Source organism: Anser brachyrhynchus (genome assembly GCF_964034855.1).
Source record: "Anser brachyrhynchus genome assembly, chromosome: Z".
Classification (NCBI taxonomy): domain Eukaryota; kingdom Metazoa; phylum Chordata; class Aves; order Anseriformes; family Anatidae; genus Anser; species Anser brachyrhynchus.
The window spans coordinates 23,339,203-23,362,684 of record NC_137697.1 but is presented as its reverse complement, the minus strand read 5'-3'; the positions used below and the strand labels follow the sequence as shown (position 1 = coordinate 23,362,684).

The following is a 23,482-nucleotide window of genomic DNA, read 5'->3' as shown; positions in this document are numbered from 1 at the left end:
AGTCGGCATTAAAAGTATGACTACTTATTTCCTTAAGGAAGCACAACTAAGTGGTTGCTGGTAAAACCAGTGCAAAATAAAAGTTATACTCCCGGTGTAACAGAAAGTAGAAACCTGTCCCCGGTCCAAATTCTGACCTGGTGACCTGGTGATACAACATCTCTCTATTAAACAAGATTTTAATCCATTAGATACAGGCAAGTATGGATTTAATAAATAAATAAATAAATAAATAAAGGACTTTCTGTGAAATTAAAAATACATTAATTAGAACAAAGGAACAAGTTCTGGAGAGAGATTAAGGCAGTCATCCTTTTTTTTTTTTTTTTTCCACTTCATCAGCTTGATTTAACACCATCACAGCATGTGCCTTAGACTCGTAAGGACAAGAACAAATTAACTCTTGGAAAGCAAACTGAAGTCCAAATAGTGGCAAGAGGTGGCAGATCAACAGTTCTAAAATCAGGAGACATTTTGCCTTGTTGACCCAACCAGGCCTCGGACAGCAATGAGAGCATCTGAGTCTGTTCTCCTGAGAGCTTTTTGGGGAGATGTAGCTGTAGGGGTGTTGGAAAGCCTCAGAAACTTCCCAGTCTAACCAGGCCATGGCTTCTATTGCTGCAGCTGCTGCACGCGAGCTCCCCCTCCCAGCGCTGAAGCACACACTGGGGGAATTGTCAGTGGTGCTGCTTCCCCAGGCACAGGCTTCACTGACTGCAAATCATGCTGTGGGGTTTTTGGTAGGGAAACGGTATGTCCAAGGGGACCAGCTCTTCCAGCAGTGTGCTTTAGCGGGGGAGGGTTGAACCAAAGCCCACCCAGCTCCTGTGTGAACATTAAATTTCTTAGGAAGCCCATGCTGATGTCATGTACTCTGTATGTGTGGCCAATTCTCAGGCAGACAGTGCTGCGCTGTGGATCTGTGGCAGCTGGTTCGAGGCGCCTCCCTTGGTGACAATGGACACATAGGGAAGCATGCACCAACTGTCTCCAACTGCGAGTAGCTGACAAAGCAAAGGGCCTAAGTGAAGGGTCTTGTTTGGGACTGCTGTGCTGAGGCATTTACCCCTGGAAGACAAAGACCAAAGGCTTTCATTTCAGCTGGCAACTATGCAGAGACCTAGGTCAAACCACTTGAGCGCAGTCCTTCAGTGCCTCCCTGTGATGCCTCACCCAGGCAGGAGAGGGAGGCCAGCTCTCTCCCAGTTCAGCAAAGGGTCCAGCCTTCACTGCGAGCACAAGATCAGCGAAGGCAGACCGTCCTGGGCAAAGCTTTTCCTTCCAGTCTGCAGAAAAATACTAATGCGGGCCATGATGCTGTTTGCATGAGCAGCCCCCAGGGGTTGAATGATCCAGTCCTCCTGCCTTGACTTACCCATCTGTCCTGTTTCACTGCTGCAGGTGTCGCTTGCAGCATTTCTGGATGATGACAAATCACACGTAAAACAGGAGAGGAGTAAAACAGCATAATGAAATTTTATTCTGAAAATATGGCAAGAGTCTAAGGCACTTCAAACATTTAAATACACATGACTAAAGTGAATGTGACAAGGTAATAGCGTTCCATAAATATGCACCGAGAACTACACTCAGTTCCACTCAAGGGGAATATACAGCTGGTACCTCTAATTTTACTCTCCAATAAACATGTATGGAGCTTATACACTGACACAGTTAATAAAAATATGGTAACATGACATGTAATTCTTCATGTAGTTTTTAATTATTAAGGCATATAAAATGTTGAAAATACTGTGTGAGTTAATTTTATAGATACTATTATCTTTCATATAAAAAGTTATACATTATCCCCAATTAGCAACAAGTTACTTAGTGAACTTCTGACCTCATGAGAGGACCTATCCCCAGTATCTAACCCAGTTACCCACCAGCTCAAGCTCCACGGAGCTCACTATTTAAGCAACTGCAACTTCTGAATTTCAAAATGATTAAAAACATCGAAATCGTGTTGGAATGAAATTTATCAGAATGTTACTGTGATAAAGTCTAGGCACAGTAAGTATAAATATTTTAGAACAATTAAAAACAAGCCACTGGGACCCCTGCAAGGATAGCTTTAGACCTTTTAGGCAGTATACAACATAGGGAAGGACAATCTATAGCAAAGAAAACATGATTTATGCCAGTGTATGGAAAGATGAGTAGGTGAGCAAAAGAACAGTTCTGGCTAAGGCTCTCAGCTGAGTGCTATCTCACTATATGCTTGCTTCAAGTTTGTAGTTTTCTATCTTTAGCACTAGATCTCTGCTTTCACTCTGCTGGTGAGTTCAGGCACAAGACAATTACATTCAGTATCTGTCTCAGTAAAACAGTAACATTTAGCAGCTTGAAGATGGCATTAAGATTTTTACAGATATTCACACACCACTACTCAAATGTTGCTCTGTGGGTAGGACCAGGTGATGTCTTTCTGCTAAGCCTAGGAGTGCCCTAGAAAAGAGGAAAGAACAATTAATCAAAGGGAAATTATTTTAGTCTGCCAAATGAGAACACAGCACTCACAAGCTCTCTGTTTAATCCCTTCCCTTTAAGTGCAAAATTAATCTTTTTTTCCTCCCCATTTTGGGAAGTACAGTACCAACTATCATACAACCTACTGATCGAGAGAGCGTTGTTTAGACAGTGAAGCATTTATCAGCAGTTTATCAGGAGGTTGAGTCGTGTATGCAGGAACAGGTGGATATTTACCTGAATATCCAGGACAGTTGTAACTCCAGAAACAACTCTGTTTTCATGACCAGGTCAATAATTAGTATTACAATGACGCAAGAATACCTCTGCATGCTAGCCATATTGTGTGAACCCTGCCAGCGAGCTATCTTCACCCCCAGCAACAAGGGAGGAGGAGGTATCCTTCAGCCAGGGATCAGGCTACTGCAGCCAGTAAGTATTTTAAAATGTACATTTCACTTACCAGTATAAAATTATCCCATGAATAAACTCGAAATTTCATTTGCTGTACAGCTGTCAGCGGGTTTCCCTTTTTGTTCATGTTTTACTAAAACATTCAAGTTTTAACTTGGATTGACGCAAGTTAAAATGTAAACTGTTCAAAATATCTAGGATGTTGTGTACTAACCGGGGACTGTGTTTTGGAAAAGTTGACATGGGCGTAAAGGAGAACTGCTATGTCCTTATGTCCAGCTTCCAGAGCTATTGAAAGTGCTGTGCTGCCATCCTGAGAGAAAAGAAGAAGAAATAAGAGAATTAGTGTTTGTGTCCTCTCACAGGTCTCTTAAAGCCTCATCGGCTCACAGAGAAGGGAAGTTACCGAAGAGGATGTCCTACTGCTCAGACAGTTGGGTTAATTTAGAGTCTTGTTCAATTTCTTTTATTATAATTAAGTGACAACAAACCTTGTGCTGCTGTTTTATGAGGCAGTCCAGTTGTCTGAGACCTCGTAATTTCTCTCAACAAGAAGACTAGATTATTGCTGAGCAAGAATGAGCACACCATTATCACACGTTACATGCAGAGCTGTGAAAGACCAGTGATTTCAGAAGATTGGTCTGAGAGAAACTACTGTGTCAGTGAGGAGTGGAAGAGAAGGTAAAGGAGGGTTAAACGCTCTTCAAGTATTATAACTGTTGTTATGAGGATCATTATTGTGTTATAACTCCCATTAAAACTAAGAACACTTCCATTCATAGCTCTAAATGCTTCTTGATGGCAGTCTGACTACCAATAAATGGGCTTTCCCAGTCCAATAGTCACCTCAGTTTCTCAGGAGATACTATTTCTTTCAGAAACCGTAATTGTTGAGGCTGCTAGAAGCAAAGAGTGTTTTTGCTGAAAGCAATGAGTCTTTTTCTGAATTTATTGAAACTGGTTTCATTCAATTATTTCAATTTATTTCAGTTATTTATCCATTTTATTTCACATTATTTCAATCTATTTGAAACCGGTGTTAATAAATTCAAATTCAAAATTTCAACCTACTGTTTTCCCTGTAGACCTGGGTGAGGAAGGGGATGTCAGACAACTTCTGATGTGAACCTCCGAGCTGTCAGAGGGCACTCTTGTAGGAACCTGCCATAACCCCAACTCTGCTTTCCTTGGTGCCCTCCCCTTCCTGAAATTGAGGTGCCGTGTAGCTACAACACGCTGCTCTCTGTTGGCGTTTAACTTACAAGGCAGGCAGCTACAACCTCAGCACAAATATCACAGTGGCTTGCTGGTCCACCGCCTGGTTTTTGGCCCCATTTGAGAAGTCCTCTTACAGGGACTGCCTCTTAGGCTGGCTCTCTGAGTGGAGCACAGTTTCCAGACACTGCTGTATCATTGGTATTAGAAAGGTCGCAACCAATTTAAGGGAACTCCAGACCCTTTCTCCAGCATGGGAAATGATGAACAGCATTCAAGTGGAAAGTCTTCTTAGGAGAACACAGGGAGCAACTATAAAGAAATCTAATTGCCCTGTGCAGACAGGGAAATAGAACATAAAAAACAACAAATTGCAAGCCAAATACTCCACAATCAACAGCACCACCAACAAGGTTCTTAAAAGAGAGACGTGAACCACTACCAGAGTGGCACACATCAGCAGTATGAAGCTCAGATCACTACTGACGATGCTGTCTGGAGAAGTGTCAGTTGCATTAAGTACAGCTCGGGGAATGCTAAAAATCTCGGACTCTCTTAGCACAAACCCATTACAAAATGAGTAAGTGGCAGACAAGCTTTGCTTGGGAAACGTTATAAACTACCTACCAGAACAGTTAAATACCATGTCCCCATAAAGACTTACTGACACAATTAATAGTGCTAACAGCATCCAGGCTGCAGTAACCAGGATTGCCCTAAAAAGGGTTTGTTACACCACAGCCTTCCTACATTTCCCCTCAGGCAGGCATTACAAAGTGCTGGCAAGAGGCAGAGGGAGGCTTCTGCAGCAGGTGAGTCAACAGAAATGTTGCCTCTGCCTCTCTACAACAGTTTCAACCCATAACCACACAAACCCTCCCACATTTCAAATTTCAAACCCTCCCAATTTCAGAGGTTGGACTGGGTGATCTTGGAGGTCTCTTCCAACCTAGACGATTCTGTGATTCTGTGAAATCCCAAACCCAGGCTCCACTTCAGCGTTCAGGAGTTGAAAGCAACAGGAAGAAGTGAAATGCACCCAAAAAGTGATGTTGTTAACCAGCTAAGTCAACATTTTCCAGCTTGAGAACTCTACAGACCAAAATCTCTGTTCAAGGACGGTGTAGGCTGCAGTGATCTCTGCAAACAAGAAATATGCCCGTGTCTCACTTGGCACTGAGGCCGCACCCTGCATCTGTTTATTGTCAGAGCAATGTGGCATAATGACTGGCAGACCCAACCTGTACTCCTGAAAGTCGTGGTGTACCTACTGAGCAAACACCCTCTGAGAACTGTAGGGCTGACGCTTGCCATGACACAGAAAAGTAATACAGCAAGGCCATTAAGTCACCAGATAAGGTCCTAACTGAAAACTGGAAGACTCCTAGGAGACGGGGAGGGAAAGTGAGAAGGATGTTTTACCATGAACTCGCAAATGGTTTCTCTTCTGATCACTGCACACCCATACAGCTAACTACAAAAATTGCTACTGGGTAGGTCTGTTAGAAAAGCAAAGGCAGCAAGGCAAATAATCTCAGCAGCTGCTACCACAAAACAGGATTCATGCATTTGGTACTTTGGTGTTGTGAGTCTGAGATTCATGTCAGTAGATTTCAGCAGCTCTCCAATGAGTCCAAAAACTAAATTAGAAAAACATTCTGGAGTGGAGAAGCTATCTGGAAAGGCAACTCACGTTGTCCTCCAGGGTGCCATTACACCCAGGCTGAGCCAGCAGAAGTTTGACTATTTCTACATGTCCGTGTTCACTAGCACACATCAGAGCTGTAGAGCCCTCATCGTCCTGGATGTTGACGTCTGCACCACAGGCCAGCAGAGCTTTAACCATGTCTATCCGCCCGTGACTCACAGCTAGCATCAGTGCAGTCTGGCCAGCCTGCAGAAAAAGAAGAGAAAAAAAACAAATCACCACACAGACAATCAGTGGCAAAGCATGCATGCTTTGTTGTTGTTGTTGGCATTGTACTTCTTCTGGGAGAAAAAAAAAAGCGTTACTTTATATAGGACCATCAAGTCTCTGCTTGTCATTATTTGAATACCTTTTACACATAATGTATCCCACATTTGCATAGCTATTTATTACATTAATGAAAGACATCATACCCATTTCCAGACATCTGGAGTTCCTTGGAAAGAACAAAATGTTGCAGAACTCGTAAATGCCTCCCAAAATCCAGTAATGATTCTTTCATATCATTTTTTTTTTTTTAATAGGAGACATCTAGACCTGATGCTCAAGTGTTCTTCCATGGATCCATTATGTATACAGCAATCAAAAATATAAATATCAAGAGACCATGGAGGTTGAGAGCAAAAAGCAAAAGCATTGGTACTACAAAAGCAGTACCAATCGAGTGGGGAAGCGAACACGAAAGGAAAGGTAAAAAGCCACGGGAGTGGGAACGGTATCTTGTGAACCATTTGGCTGACCTGGCTGGCTTTCGCATTCACATCCCCACAGCTGAACAGTTCCTCCACTATCCTCATGTCCTTCTCAGCTTCCACAGCTGCGAGAGCGGCGAGCATAATGGGGGTATAGCCGGCCTTGTTCTGATGATTTACGTTACAGACATCTGCAGAGGGATGAGATAATTTCTTTGGAAAGCAGGAACCCAAAAAGCAGCAATTGTGCGAAAGAACTGAATAAACTGTTAGTAGAGCAGCCCATTAAAAAAAAAAAAAGGCAGCAATTACTCTCATAATGGAAGCAATTCAATAAAATAAACAGGGGTGCTCTTGAGCCTGAGAAAGAAAAGGATCCCTTTCTACTATGTGTATAATGCGAGGCAGAACACAACGACATTTTGTATGTCATCATTTAGAGCTTTGGTTTTCTTTTATACAAGTAAGTGGTCTGAAATTCAACCTGACCCAAAATGGGTCACGGGTCCAAATCCTAGGAACATGATCAGGAGAGTCTCCCAAGGTGTTCCCCACTGCAAAACAAAAATAGTCCAGCAACGTGGTCAATGGAAAATACATTTCTCCTCAGTACAAACGTTTTCCTGTAACTGGTGCTGTTTTGAGGATCTGCAAGTGTACTCTGAGACGTTTTGTAGCCGTAGAAAAGACCTTACAATTAAAGACTGTTTCCAGCTCTACAAAGTATTTGACTCTGAAAAAAGGTACTCTGGGAACAAATGCACACAACTACCTTGACTAGTGCCAGGAGCTGACAGATTTCTCCTTCTCATTCACATTTAATCTCCAATCTGTCTCTGTTCCTGAATATCTGCAGAAATCCATCAGGGCTTATTAGTTTACCAGAAAGCAGGTCTTTGAATGTGCTCATCATATTGGAAAGCAAAGACTTACATAAAAAATATCTCTAGACTTAGTATTAAATTGCACCACAGGTATTTGAACAAGCAAAAATGTTTCTGGAAATTCTTCATATTTATTCCGAAGAGAAAATGTTGCAGAAGAACTACAAGTGCAGGTGTAAAAATGTACATATGTTTCCATGTTCCATAACCATTACCTGTCTTACCTCATAACCAGTTACACAACTTACTTTTTTTGGCTCCTTGGAAGCCACTGAAGCCACATAATGTGACACTCTGCTACACACATTGCTTCGTGAGTAATTGATAATTGTTGGAAGTGATGTTCTCCTTCCCTGACTAGACTACTCCAGCAAAGATGTATCTCCTGAGGTCACATTTCAGCTCTTTTTCTATATGACCAATGAAAGAAGAAAAGGTGTTTTCCTATTTACTGTGTTGGTAATGCTGCCTGGTGATGTAGAGTCTCCTGTCTCACCCGCTTTTCCCTCCAAACACATAGGCACCATGCTCTTGGCCCAGGAACCTGCCTGTGGTATACTCACACTGCAAAGTTGATTGTAGTCACCATTTAGACATCACCTCACTATCACCTGGCACCAGCCACGTTTGTTGGATTTTACTGTTAAGAACTTCCATTTTCATAATAACACACGTGATTGCTGTAAACCATATCCGTCCTGACTCCCAGCAACACATCAGTGTGCTTGTGTTTAGAGACCCCAGGAAGCAGAGGAGCAGTTTCCTCCTGCCCTGCAGCCCGCTGCATTGCACTGTCCTCCTGACATTCCCCACATTCCCCTGCCCTGAGTCACTCTTCCCAACTGGCTGCCTTCAAACAGGCCCAGAGATTTCAAAGTGTTTGCTTTCCTGCTGAGGAGGTCTTCGCATGTGTGACAGATGTGCTGGATTATTAAAGCCGAGATCTGTATCATGAAGGTCCTTGTTTATCTAGTGTTGTGCTTTTGGATTTATAAACGTTGCAGGCTTACAAGTAATGCATTTCATTCCAGCCATGTTGCTGGCCTAGCTGAGCTGCACAACCAACTGTGACAGGTTTTATAACTAATTTTCAGAAAGAAACTTCAGTCAGGGAGCAAAACTGGGCTTAAACAAATCACATCCTGCTTGGGACCAGCTCCAATGTGTGACACCTTCTGTTCACCGCCTTCTGGTTTAGCACATGTGGGGAGCAGATGCAATGAAGTCCCCTCTCTGCCACTACCATGTGGGTTGCATGGGGATTGAAAGGAGGAAGCAACAACACAAGCAACTAAATGAGGCATCATCACATTGCTCATCTATCAGGGAAATGCTCCTAAATGGCAGACTGCCACAGCGTTCCAGTTTCTCAGGAGAACAGTAGAGACAGGCCACAATGGTGACCAGAAACAGCTCTGTACTGCTCTAGTGAGATAAGGCTAGACTCATCTGAGTGTTTAACATGGGTGTTTATACCCGAATGCATCTTTTCACACCAGCACTCTACTTTTGGATAAAGAGCAGCCACATGGCTACCAGAGAAATCTTCTGGAGGCTGAAGCTGTTGAAGCTTGACTACAGTCTGAGAGTCAGGGGTCCATGAATCTGTCCCAAACCCCGACCAGCACTGTATATAGTTCACTTACATGTTTTATTAACTTCTGCAAAAGCCATCACTTCCAAAGCTAGCAGTAGAAACAAGGATTCTAGACTATCAAAGTGAGATACCATGTGAACTTTTGAAATATTTGCTGCTGGAGGAAGCCCAAGCGTCTCCTTCCACTCATCAAGAATTCTACCTGTGAGGATTGCAGTACAAACAAAACAAGACAACAACAACAATAAAAAAAAAACCAACAGTTAACCTACTTGCATCCAGAAGAAGCTTTACAATTTCAAAGTTAGAATGAGAGACGCTGTAATGCAGGGCTGTGTTTCCATTTCCATCCGCCATGTTGATGACATGTCTGAGGACAGTGGGAGAAATCTCTTCAAAAGCAGTTATGTAGTCTCCAACCATTTCAGGAACAGCTGACTTCTGACTTGAGACACGAAACCACTCGTGCTGGATGGTATTTAAACAAAACCTCTGCCAAAACCAAGACAGAAAAATTTACATATGGGCATTCTATTTAAAGGACTTGCCATCCCACAAGTCAGTGATGCAGGAGGCCAGGCCTTTTTTAGTCAACATGGGAAGAGTATTCAGCTCACAAACAAGATTCATGGGCTAAAGCTCCCCCTCTGACTAAGCCTCTCTTTAAGGTAAACTGATTGTTTACCTCCCCTCGATTCACCTTATTTTCAGGGATGTTACTTCAGTGAGGGCACTGCATTTTAGGATGGGGGTTACCCCCAGAACTAATGGGTATCAAATACAAATACTGGTCAACAGAGATGAGGCTTGGGAGTAACTCTTTCCATAAAATACTTAACCAAGTTTATAAATCACTGACAAACCTTAAGACCAAGAGCAATAGGAACACAAATTTCTCAGGGACCAGAAAAACAGCACGCTAAGCCAATTAGGCCCTGTCCTGAGTATTAAATGTTATTAAATGCACCAAGTACAGGAGAACTGGACAGACAGCAGTTCTGCAGGAGAATAGGTGGGCATTGCAGAGGATCACAGGCTGAACCTAAGCAAACAACATTACACTACCATGTAACAGGTAAACACTGTTCTGGTGTGAATAAATAATTTTATAGCTTGCACAGCATGTGATGCAGTCACTTCTCTCTGGCAAACGCTGTGATGGCAACTGCTGGACTACCATGCCCTGTCTGAACACTGAGTGACATGAAATATGCAGTCAAAATGGTTTCAAAGGCGAGCATCAAGAATGATTAGAGGTCAAGGAAATCTGACCTACAGGAGAGACAGGAAGGACTGGAGATGCTTTGCTGAAACAACACTCAGGAAAAGGAACACAGTAATGTTTTCACAGTGCAAAAGGCTGTTACAACGAGAAAAGAACCAGTTTTTCACCTCCAGGTTGTATGGGTGAAGTAGTAATGGATTTAAGCTGCAACAAGAGATGCAGGTTTGACATTCAGGATAAACTTTTTCACTAGTATGGACTGAGGGTGGAGAGGTAGGAGGCTTGTAGGCCAGACAACTGTCTGCTGGGAACCTAGGTAAAGCAGGCCTAGCCGTGAGCCAGAGGGGCTCCCGCAGTGACTGCCAGCTCCCATTTTGTGATCCAGTTTCCCAGAAATTGGAATTCATGGAAGGACTTGCATGTCCATCTTCTCTCCCCATAAGCCCCCACCTGCACGGTGACCACAGAGTTCAAGGACGATTCTGCAGAGAAGTTATTCAGCAGACTTCTCTAGCCTCGACAGAAAGCAGAGAGGATCTGTACCAGCAGCTCTAGAGGGGAACCACGTCTGGTAAAGGGAGAATATTTTACAAGCTTCTACATCAATATTCCTATTATAAAAACTTACAAGGTCCAATCCACTTTAATTAAAGACCACACATACTGTGAACATTGAGCGAAGCACAAAAATGGTGATGAAGTAACACACCATGAATATTTTTTGACTTTATAAATTTTTGAGTGCAAAATATCACGAGGAATTTCTTCTTTACAGTCACAGTACCACATGTATTACAAAGGGGTACACTTCTTTTATTCAAGTAATCCATGACATCCCAATGGGAGCAGTCTGCAGCTCCTTCTGGCATAAACAGCAGCTACAAGAGCTGAGGGTGTTGGAAAAAGCTAGGGAAATTTATATGGATTCCTAACTGTACTAAAGTTTTCCCTTTTTGGACAAGACTTCTTTATGAGCAGCTAGGCAGAGAACAGGAGCTGATTAGTCTGACATTTCCAGCTACAAAGCACCACTTGTGCTGGCAAACACTTTAAGCATAAGAAAGTAACGTGTAAATTCAAATCACACTTCCAAGACAGAGATTATCACCTGATTATGCCATTTTTGACACTTTCAACTCCAACAGGGCCTGAAGCATTTGTTCTTTGAATGCCTTAAACTACTCCTGAAGGACTGACACAGGATTAGAAATTACCCTTCACACCTGTATTAACCAGCCTTTCAAAACGTTCCTGGGCCTATAAATGTCAGAATTATACACACATAATGCTAGTTTCTCTGCGAAGCTGCAGATGCACCATCACAGAGGAGACTGGTACTGGATTCCTGCATTTTACATCATAGTACTGTAACAAATGTAAAATGCAGTTTCGTATCACTAAGTAGTGACCGGTGTTTGTTTACTTTCAGATCATCCTCAGAAAATGGCACAGGCAATTCCTATATGCAGCAAATACAAACGTGCGAGACAGAAAGAAACATGCATCCCTGCCTTTAGTAGGAGGCAGAGTTCGTTCAAGTCCAGAGCAGACCCTGGGCTTTTGTCATGGGAAGAAACAGCTTCCTCACCCCGTGCAGCTTCCCAGTGTGACAACTGAGTTCCAGCCACTGCAGGGCTAGAGCAACGCTTACAGAAATAACATGGGAATGCATGGATGTGTTGAAACTGCGCTTTCACATTACTATTTTTAAGCATGTGTCTTGGAACGACAACACCCCAGCACAAAGAGCACAAACACATTCTCTAGACAAATATCTCCTGATAGAAAAAGCATTTCATGACTCTTCCAGGAAAGACGATATCCTCTTCTGCCCAGCCACTGCAATTCCAGCCCTGTAAAACAAGAAGTTATCCCTCCCTAAAATTTCCCTGTTGTTGCTCGAAGAGAATTTTGCCCTGCATTGCTTACCACATCTTTGTTGGTCAATGCCTTGGGGTCATCAATGTTGTTTTTCAGCAGGTGACAAGCAGAAAGCATCTTCTCACTTAGTTCGTATCTGAGGGAGACAGCAGGACACGTGGCACATTCAAATATTTCCCTTGATGTTTCAATATCAAAACATTTAACTTTCCCAGAGTTGCATGGCAATGGGCATTTCTGGGCAAGCTGAGAGATGGGAGCCATTCTGGCAGCTCTCCTCCGAGGGGACTCCCTTCACTGTGAACAGCAGCATGGAGCAAAAGTGCACTTCCCAGGTGTACATGGGGGGAGCAGGAGGAACAGCAGGCTGGCGATGCTTCCCTTTTGTATTCTGGGCTTCACAGCCCTTTTAGTAGAAATTCTCACCTACTACTACAGGACATGCCGTATGCTCTGTGCCTTGGTTACTCGGTTAAAAAGTGGAAACACCAATGGCTCCGATGAATTAATAGCTGGGCAACAGCATAGGTGGTGCCACCCTGCCTTTTCACATTTTAACATTCACCCATCCTGTCCACTTTGGAAGTTTACTGTTTCTCCAGTTCCCCTTCACTTTTGCCCCTTGTCCACCACAAGTTTCAAAACTCAGGGAACAACTGAAAATAAGGCAGCTACATGGCATTCCAGACTACGCCTCCACAGCAAAAGGTCTCCACCTAGAACGTACCAGAGAGAATAATGTCAATTTTCCAGGAGAATTGTTCAAAAAAGCTGAGGGGCTAACACGCTGGTGTGTTGGGCAGGCTTTTTAACCCTCCAGGGTTTCACACCAGCTGCTGGTGCTTCCAGGGCAATGAGATGCTCCAGCTAGCCAACCGCATGGACCATGCTCAGTCCCATCTGGCCAGGCACGCTGCCTCTTCTCCTTGGAGAACTTCACCACGGCAGCCAGCTTGCAAAGATTTTGCTCCTCACATACACAAGGCTACCTAAACCATCCCTGCCCCTCTTCACCATCACCCCTTGCTAAAGTAAATATAAATTACACGACTCCTTTCAGACAATGCCTATCTCTTTGTGCCACCTGTAAAATATCAGGCCGTCTTAGCGCCATGTAAGTAAAGCTCAGAGCACTTTAATACTCAGAGCTCCAATGTCTGTGAATAGCCTTTAATTATGAATTTCCACGTCTCAGTTATTTAGCAGATAATAAGAGATAAGTTGATGTTACGCTGGATCTCCAGTGAAACATGACAGGTCAGTTTTGTCTTTGCCCTATACTAGTACTATTCCACTTAACATAACCTTCCAAACCAGCACACTTGGAAGCATTTGGCAAGCCCAGTAACTTTAACACATCCCTCCACTGGGTATTTCACTGTGGTCTGTGTGCTTCCTTCTGTACATCCACCAACCAGGCACGAAGCAGGACAAACACATGCAGGGCCACCCTACCTCTCTCTGATTTCCACCTCCTCGGCCTCGCACTCCAGCGGGGGCCTGTCCTTCTCTGCCCCCACGGCCCCAGTCTCTGGGGCACTGAGCGCAGGATCCTCCTCCTCCTCCGCACCGTGGCCATGAGGGTACGCGTGGCCCTCGCTCTCCTCCTCTGAATCCGAGGAGGAGCTCTCCTCCGAGCTGGAGTCGTCACTGGATGTTGTTTCGTACCTGGGGTGGGGGAATGAAGCCATGGTTCAGTCGGAGACAATAACATTTGTTACTCTTCTGCGTTCTGCTTAAGAGAACTAAAACCACTTAATAATTCCTTATGAAATGCCAAGACTGCTCAGACACTTTGTTTTGCTTGCTTTTTGTTTTGAACACTGGTAGGTAGTCCAACAACCGTCCCAAAGCTTAGCCTAGCAGATGCTCAGTGCAAAAAACACTTAAGAAGGTAGTAATGCACAAGAAGTACAGGCAATGTAAGTCACCACAATTCAAAAACTCATTATTATTTTTTTAACAACGCCAGAATGGGACAGCAGAAACCCACACCACCTCACCCTCTGTGGTTAGCTATGGTGTACTGAGAAAGTATAAGGAAACCATTCTTGTCCTAATGCTTTTTCTTACTGGAAAGCAGCAAAAACTAATTTCTAATTCTTTTTTATTAATTTTTTTTTTCAAATCTGAGAGACAACTCATTAAATTGTCATTGTTGGTTGAGGTCTCTTCACAAATCCCTTCATTCTGTCATTGTGATTATTATGTGCACAATGTGTAATGAGAAGCAAAAACTATGTTTTAACACCATGTCAGACCTGACCTTATCTCCCAGATGAAATTACTTTTGTAAAGAGCAAACTGTGTTGTTGCCTTGCTAGGCAGGTGAAAGGAAGGGAGCTACATAAAGACAACAGCCACAATTTTGTCATTTTTTTGCTGTGGTGATCCAAATCAGTTGATATTTTAGGTGAATAGTAAGTGTTTTGGATAATTATAATGCTGATTCTAATAAATGGCTTTAACTTACCAACTTCAACATCTCGTGAATTAATGTACAACCTTTCCTTCTAATGTACAACACTGATATATGAGTGACAACACTCCTCCACTGGAAGTAATAATACTTTCAGCTAATATGTAAGAAATCAAGTAATTGCAATATTTAGGCTATATACTGCACAAAGCATTTTTACTAAAGAAAAAATAATTTGAGGAAGGGGCTTGAAAAGCTATACAAAAGCAATTTGGTGAAACCATTTCAAAGTTATTTGCAACATTCTGCAAAGATTAAGTAATATTCTAGAAGAAGATTTCCTTACTTACAGTTTTCACCAAGATTCTGTATTTATCTAGCCCAAAGCCAGAAAAGTTAATTCTTAAGCAATGCCATCCCTTGCTGCATTGTTTAATAGCACAATGCCGCTCTTGTCAGCTGCCAAAGACATACTGAGGTTTTACTTACTGAGAAACATTCCCATGGCTCTTGGAATTTATTTGCTTTATTTTACCCTGTTAAATTTGGCAGTCATCTAAGGTACAGGTACTTCAGACTGACTCCAAGTGTGACTTGCAGCTTCCACTTGAGACAACACACACACAGATACACAAAAGGTTCATGGAGCTTTAAGATGAGCTGAAGTGTTTAATCCTGCCCTCCTACCCTTAAGCTCAGTGGATGCACCTCAGCATCAAGGACAGGCAAAAGCTACGCCCAAACTCAGATGTTCTTCCTTTCTTTCCCACTGTGACAGCACTACAAGACTTGACTAGCCATACTTTTTTAAGACAGGCCTCTTACCCGCCATTAATGCCGACAAACTGCAGGTTCTTCTTGGTGTTGCTCAAATCCTTTTTTCCATCCCTTTTCTTCATGATAGATTTGAGTGTGTTTTCATTGTTACTACATACTGTTGAAATACAGACAAAGCATACGTATCAGTACAGATCTGTAGCCAGCCCTGGCTGCAGCAGCTTTAGACAGTTTTTCAAAACAAACAGCTTTCTGCTTAATTTATCAGCTGAAGCTGGCTTTATTATCTTTTATATATAGTCACAGTGTTATATGCACACTGGAAATACAGAAGAACACTTCAAAAACCAACTCTGAAAACTGAAAACTTATTTAGCCTAACTTTCCGATCTCCTCCAACATGCTGACAATCTTTGTAATGTTTTAGAAAACATTAGGAAAAAAAAATATATATTTTTTTGCTTTGCTGTCCATGACATGTGTCCAATGTCTTATTTCCAATATTGAAACAGGTTATTCTGCTCTGTCAAAAAAATCTTAATTCTTGGTGTCAAATGACAGCAACTCACTGCCAGAAGTAATGTATTAGACAGAGAGTCTCAACACCACTTTCTCCATAATCACAATTTTTAATTCCTTCTCAGTTTTGGGAACCCTGAAGACCTGCTTTAACTGTGTTTCATATTCAGACTCCATCAGCATGATGAAAAATGAATGTGAGCCAGTTATTACCATAGAGGCCAGAGGCAAGCTGGTCATCTGTCAGGTTAATTGCAGCTAGAGTTTTGTCCTGAGGAGAAAAGGACTTCCTTCCCCGAGCGGCTTCCACCAGGGGAGTCTTCCTCTCCTCCTGAGCGGGCACAATGTCCTGCTCCAATTTCAGCGCTCGCAAATTTGAAGTTAAGTGGGCATTTGCAAGCTGGCCATGAGGGATGTATTCCAAAGTAGCACCTGCTGGAGAAGACAGTAGTCATCATAGAGGAGTCAGAACAAAACCTGTAGGGCAACACTATGATCACCAGAAAACAAAACAAAACAGAACACAAAAAAAGGGAAACAAAAAGGGGTAACACTTGTGCTTTTTAATACCCTGCTACAAGAACCCAACAGGAAAAGGGTGTGATCACTTTCAGAAACTTAAAAAAAATAGCTGCAGGTTTTTCTTTCCATGAAAGCATACAATACAAGGAAAAACTATAAAGATATTGGCTTCAAAAGGAATGGAAGGAATATCCCCTTCCTCTTCCTTCTCTTTCAGTACACACAGAGGGCACAGCTCTTACCACCCTGACCAAGGGGAGACCCACTGAGCTGCTCCTTGCTGACCTTCCTGACAACCAGGATTCTTCTGTAGGTTCCTCTTGGAAGATCTTTACCCTTATTATTTTCATTTTCTTTTAAACAAGAAATGGCTTTTTCCATGAAAGCAAAACTTTTCAGGAAACTTCCCTTTTTGCCAGCATGCCACTAATTCTGAAGTTATATACTTTACTCAAATACTGAGACAATTGCAATGAACTCCCACCCACTGATTTTTTTTTTTCTTTTGGACAGGATTGTACTGAGCTAGTAGTTGCATTTAAATCAAATCCCAACCATTTGGGTAGCACTTTTTTTTTTCCTCATTTCCTGGCATCCCCTCATTTTTCCCCCGTGTTTAAAAGGCAGTGCTAATTATGCACAGACCTTTTTATAGATTCCACTGGAGTTCCTCCAGCTGTGCTATTATGACTGTTCTGCAAAGCTGCACAAATAATTCTGTTTGTGAAATGTACTTTTTTGTTTGTTTGTTTACATATACATTCTTCCTTAAGTAATCTTCCTGGTATTTCAAGGAAAAAAGGAGGCAGAAGTGACTGTTTTTCTTTGTATATATCAAGAATTAAGCCACAGGCTCTTCATCCAAAGAGAAGAGTGGCACCATACAGGATGATACCATGCTGTAGTAATGCAAATTCCAAGTATTCACTTTTAGAAGCATATCTGACATCTCCATTGATCTTGCTAGACTGCACCAAGACATAATGTAGTTGATTCTTCTGAATGTTGTGGTTTCACCACACCTTCCTCCTCTGCTCCCATTCCCATCCACATCTCTGAGGCTCTGCATTCTCAGCCAACACACATTTCTAAGGCATCTTCCCCTGTAACCAGATCTGTTGCCCACTTCCACCACTGCTTATACCTTCTCCAATCTACAGCGAAAGGAAACTGACCTCTGATTGCACCTCCACTGCTGCCAGTGCTCAGTAATGACCGGAGCTGGTAAAGCACCAGCCAGCCTTCACCCTGCTAGCGGAGACAGGGAAGCTGTCTGATGATAAAGAACCATGACAGGGTATTGGCAAACATCTCACTACAGGCTGGCTCAGGGACCAGACACCGAAAAGCTTGTGTCCTGTGGAAGCACCCTCAGTGCCCCACATGCAGGAACGGCCCCTCCAGTGATGCTCCTGCATGCCAAGGCTGCAGTGGCCATCCCCACAGATCAGAACCACACCATATGGCCAAGCCCCAACTTAGCTCCCCCTGCCCCTCCTCGCTTTATAGCAGTGATTAATTTAGAACTGGTCTCCTCCTGGCTGTTAGCATCACCACTTATCAACCAGCCATGGGAGAGAGAGCTGCCAAGGCGTGGAACACTGCGCCAAAAACCACATATTTTTAAACTCCCTTAGCTGAAAAACAAGGAAATCACCTTTCTCTCTACATTTGTTTGGAGCAGTGACAGTTGTAATTAAAAAATTACCAAACAGAGTAACTGCTTCCAAGTGCCACTGTCTCAGCCAGCTGTCCCAGGTAGGTTATAAATACAATGCTGGTGCTGAACAAGCATCACTCCGAGGCCACGCCGCTTCAAGTGGAGCTGGGACTTCCCCAGGTGTCTCCCTTCTCCTGCCCTGGGACAATGCTGGGGAAGGAGGAAGATGCAGGCTAGGACACAGAGAGGGGGGAAGGGGACGAGGGGAAGGACAGTAAGCAGACTGTGTCACAGTCTCCCACCTAGATAAACCTAACAGTGATGGAATGATATCTGAACAAAACATACCCAGAGTGTTAATCTGGAGCATCTTATCTATGAGTTTAAGTGAAGAAGAAAGGAGCCCTGCTCGGCCTCCTGCACCTGACAGAAGATATTGTCATAAAGGTTTGAGAACAAGCACACAAAAACAACTCTGCATTAGACAAACTGGCCAGTACACCCATTCTCCCACCACTGATGTTAGATGCTGGCACTTAACTTGTGTCTACAGCAGCGAAGGTCCAAGGAAAGACAGCTTTGGGCCCAACAGAGCATTAATGCTGTAAGCCACTGGCTAGCATTTAACATCAGCTCTCAGGTGTTCCCCTCTGCAAAACAGCCTACAATGTCAAAAATATGCTTGGACAGCAGCAGCCTAGTGCGAATCACTGGGAAAAGGGGTTAAGGAAGCAATTGTTCTCCCCAGCACAACCGTCAATGATTCAAGGGTTAAATGAACTGCTGCTCAAATTGGAAAGTGGAATGAGCCAAGTCCCCTCTTCCTCAGCAAGGCTGTAGGGCTGCTGTCAGGGCTGGACGTGCTGCAAGCTCCTCAAGGGCGGAAATGAAACCCTCACCAAGATCACCACCAGTCCGCGCTGACCTTAAAATAGACTCTTCATTTCACCTCACACAGATCTCAAGCATGCCGGTGCTCATTCAGCCTTCAAGTGGCCCAGTGAAGCAGCAAAGCCATACTGCTGCCCCTTAGCTTCCCCACCAAATTCCCAAGGAAACCGTGGAGCAAAGATGTGAACTGCTTGCACAGAATCCTCCCCAGCTGCCAACAGATTCATCACTTAGCTACTCCCGCCTCCAGACAGCCATCCAGGTACACTTACCATGCTGATTTTTGTTTGTTTATTGTTGTGGGCAAATAACACAAACTTGACACAAGACTCTAAGTATTGGTATAGTGTAGTTTACCACAGCAGGTAGCTGCCAGGAATTTCTAAGTGTATTTTGCAATACAGCAAAGAATCATTGAAAAATTCACAGGTAATTTAGAAGCGCAATAAAACAACAATTAAAAAAAAACAAAACTTATGGACTTGAGCCATTCATAAACCCACATGCAGAAAGCTACTCTCTTCAATTTCAGAGGGAAAGAAGTGTCCAAAGTCTCTTTGGTGGCTTAGTCCTAGCAGTTTGAGGGAACAAGAACACCTGTTTTTAATTTTCTAGAAGTAACCTCTGCTCCTGAATCACTTGCGCTCTTTTTGAAGACCTCATCAATTTAAACCAAAGTGACAGCAAAGCTACTACATGTCAGCATCAGATTACTACAGGTCTTGCCTGGCACCTAAAAAATCTGTTTTTGTTGTTAACATGCTACTTCCTTTCCTAACTGTGGACCTCTCCTTCCATCTATCACAGTGTAAGTAGCCATGAAGTCACAGAGTAAGCAGGCTCAGCGAACTGACTGGATTGAGTTTTAAACAGTACTTTTTTCCTGGATTTGTGCTGAACTTATGCTAATCGAAGGCTGGCCTTTACCAACTTTTGAAAAATTCCTTTTACTCTAATGAAGGCAAACCCGTGTAATACTATAAAAAACACGTAGCTTGACAGTACTCTTAAGCCAGTGGAAATCATGAGGAGTGCAAACGAGGCCAGGGGAATTAAATACCAGTGGGATGAGAACCTAGCACGCTGGCTGGAACATCACAGGCTTCCTATCTAAAAAAAGGGCACGAGCTTGCTGCCTATGCAATAGCTGCACAGAGATTTTATTTTTAAACTGTTGATGGGGCAAGCGTTTATTTGTGCCATACTCTGATAAAAGACAACCACACAAAATATACACTCTCTAGTAAAGACAGTGCATAAGTGTTGTTAGTAGTATATCACAGAACCACAGAATATCCTGAATTGCAAGGGACCCATGAGGATCATTGAGTCCAGCCCCTGGGTCTGCACAGGACCACCCAAAAATCAGACAGTATGCCTGATTATACAGCAAAGAAACTTCTTCTGCAAACTGCATGAATTTTTCAGGGTAGCGCTCAGCTCACTACGAAATTACGACAGCCAAAGAGCACTCAAGTCTTCTGTCTCTTTAAGAAGGTATTTTTTCGTACAATTTTTAATCCACTTTCCATTTGGTCTACTAATGGTAACAAAACAAAAAAAAAAAAAAAGAAGAAGAAAGAAAGAAAAAAAAAGCCACAAACCACCAACATTCTAAGGTAAATAAAGAGGCACCGATGAGCAAACATGGTGTGTTTAAACATTCACAATGATTGATATTATCCCATCCACCTATGGACAACAAACGTGTTATCTTCAGAAGACTAAATGCAGTTTCATTTTAAAACATATTTTTTAGTTAATACAGGTTAGAAGTCAGTAGATTTTAAATTTCAGAACAAAAGATTGCCACACATGACGTTTTTATATGACAAATTGACAGAAGCCTGACTCACTTCAGGCTCAGGCCCAGCTAAATGCTGTAACCAACACTTGGTTCCTGGGCAACTGTTCCTTTTAACTGGAAGGCTCTGGCCCATCCAATTATAACAACAACCTCAATTTCAGTATCACTCTCACTGCAACTCTCTTCTTCATGTTGAGAAGCTGCTTTCCATCCCCAATCTAGCCTGTGAAGCCAGTATGTTGAAACTGGAATTCAAAACTGGTTCCTTTAATTCAAGAAGACTGAACACAGTAAATGACACAGCTGATCAGCTTATTTATGACATGCTCTCTTTTCCAGCACAAACGCATGTGAAGCTAAGTGAAAGCTATCCTAATTTCCCTGATGAATGGCTGATCAAAGCATCTCATGACACTGTGCACAGCAAGAGAGTCATCCCAGTATTTCTTTTTTCCATTCTCATTTTATGAAAGGTTTATCTTCTCAGCTGATGCTTTGTTGTTGCTTGAATATTACAGCACTTCCTCGGAAGAATGGGAATCTCCTTACGTTAAATAAGAATAGGTGTGCCCGTTACCATGCGAGATGAACTCTGAACAAAGCTCAGCACCTGAACATCATGTTCCTGTGCCACAGTGTGGGCAGAGAACTGGGGTATTACCACTGCCACCCTAACAGACAAGCTAGTAGACCAGAGCTTGCCACTCTCTCTAAGGCAGCTATATATTCAAAATAAAAAATAATAAAAAAATTAAACCACTTGCAGATCCTACTCTTTATTAACTGCAGCAAAAACGAGGAGAGAGAACAGCCTTCGTATTTAAACATTCCACGTACTGCTGCTACAGAATGAAAACAGCAAATGTCCTGATGATAATAATGATAACAGCAATAAGCTTGTGTTAACACATGACCAAGGATGGCATGTCAAACCTCTTTAAAGAGGTTTATGGAGATTAACTTGAATAATATCTTTACAGGACGATTACTGACCAGATCTCTGCTTCTCTTCTGATACAAATAGATGGGTATTTAAAACAGAACAAAACCCAGTTAAACCCCTCAACTCCTAATAGAGAGGTCATTACCATTTTCAAATGACATGGGCATTCGAGCCTGTTGCAACCAGCAGGTCAATAGATAGCACCTCCCATGTGAAAAATGCAAAAGAGGCACTGTATTCTTGGAGAAGCCAGTCAGACACACATGAAGAAACAGTACACATCTGGTATACAGATGGGGACCATCTGCATGACTGCTTTTCACCACACACTGTCTTTCAGGGAATATTAAAAACACATCATGCACGTCATTTATCCTCTTGCCAGCAGAGAGGATGGACCCTGTTTGTTTCACAAACAAGCACATCTGTACAGAAACTTAAACCTAGTGATTAAGACATGCACCTGTGGCAGAGTTGAAGCTGCTGTGTTCATTCAGTTGCCTAAAAGTAGATAATTACTGTGATCTGCTGCAGCCTGCAGCCTTACCAGGCCCACTGGCATGCCAGGACGTTGAACACCCCTAGGCTCCTGAGCCTCAGGCAAGCCTCCAGTCTTCAACTGCATTAGCATGATTCATGCTGCCAGGATAATAAGGGCTATCAACCACCAAGCTACACAGTCTCTAAGAGAAAAGGCTACAAATGTCAAACAGAAGAGAGGTGAAGTGACAACACCTTTCTCCAATTTGCTCCTGTTTCTGCATTACGAATGACACCAGTGAGCAAGACAACCATTGCCACAATACCTCGCTGGTGTACAACACCAGCTCTGGACAGCTAGAGGCATCTCATACCATAGCCAATCTTCCAGTTTTTCCATCGTCCCTCAACCTGCCTCCTGAGCTCTGGGCGAAAGTTAAGAGTAGAAAACCTTGAAAGGTCTATCCACCAGATGGCATGTCATGTTTTCCTAAGCCCCACAAGTCTTTATGACACCACTTGCTTCTCACTTCATTCACTCTCTCCCTCAAGTCTTTTTTTCAGGAAGTTAACTCCTGTCTTGCAATGATCAGTGTAGTGATTTCACTGGGGTGCTCCGTAAGGACTGTTCCAAAAAGTGAATGCAAAACCAAATCCAAAGATCACTGAGGCAAAGTAACCAGTCATTTTCAGAACATGCTCAGGTAATTTTTCAGGGCAAGAGCAGAACAGTTGTTTTCAAATGCCAATCTTGCAAACTCCTTGTCTATGAAAGACATCCAACTGTAAGATTTCTTCGTGAAAAGCCTATGTAATTGAGAAGCCTCCAAGTTAAATTAAGCCTCTGGGTGATGTTTTGTAAAATACATCACATGCAGTCAACTGTACTTTTCTGAAACTTCTCAAAAATTCTGTAACAATAAATGGAGAGACAAAGCAGACTTGACTCTCTTTTAGCCCTGTAGGCTGGCTACACTAAGAATAAAGACCAGTAGGCATCTAGGTTTGTAACCCACATCTGTACGATCCAGCTGGACAGACACCATGCCAGTGCTGGCTAAAATCATGGTATGGAGTGGAACTCAGTTGTCTGGACAGCGGATTTGATTTCCCTGACACCACGCAGGCTCCTGAAAGACAGCACCTATGTAAATAGGAGTTGCTTAGCTACTGAAATGAAGGTGTTTATTTTGCAAGAAGCAATACATTAATTGCTGATAGACCCAGTTTGCTGATAATCTCGCAGGTCTGCTCGGATTGCCTCTAAGCAGGGTAGCTGTGGATGCAGACCGCATCTCATTCCAAAAGGTCCAGCTCTCTCATCTGCCTCCCATCACTGCTCACCAACTTGCACCTGCTGTGAAACTGCAGAC

At 42.9% G+C, this 23,482-nt stretch overlaps 1 protein-coding gene across 13 annotated transcripts in view; it reads right to left on the bottom strand.

Moving 5' to 3' along the window:
* Positions 1–1,457: 1,457 nt before the first annotated feature.
* Positions 1,458–23,482, bottom strand: part of KANK1 (KN motif and ankyrin repeat domains 1) — a 129,593-nt gene continuing 107,568 nt past the window's right edge. For 10 of the 13 annotated variants that reach the window (XM_080573805.1, XM_080573804.1, XM_080573798.1 and 7 more), the window contains 9 exons: positions 16,020–16,241; positions 15,336–15,444; positions 13,547–13,759; positions 12,140–12,227; positions 9,258–9,477; positions 6,553–6,695; positions 5,798–5,998; positions 3,101–3,199; positions 1,458–2,451 (listed from right to left, as the gene is read on the bottom strand). In XM_080573805.1, coding sequence (XP_080429931.1) covers positions 2,389–2,451; positions 3,101–3,199; positions 5,798–5,998; positions 6,553–6,695; positions 9,258–9,477; positions 12,140–12,227; positions 13,547–13,759; positions 15,336–15,444; positions 16,020–16,241 — 1,358 coding nt within the window. In that variant the 3' untranslated portion in view covers positions 1,458–2,388. The remainder of the gene's footprint in view (positions 2,452–3,100; positions 3,200–5,797; positions 5,999–6,552; positions 6,696–9,257; positions 9,478–12,139; positions 12,228–13,546; positions 13,760–15,335; positions 15,445–16,019; positions 16,242–23,482) is intronic. The other 3 variants (XM_080573808.1, XM_080573807.1, XM_080573802.1) reach the window with 1 other exon arrangement.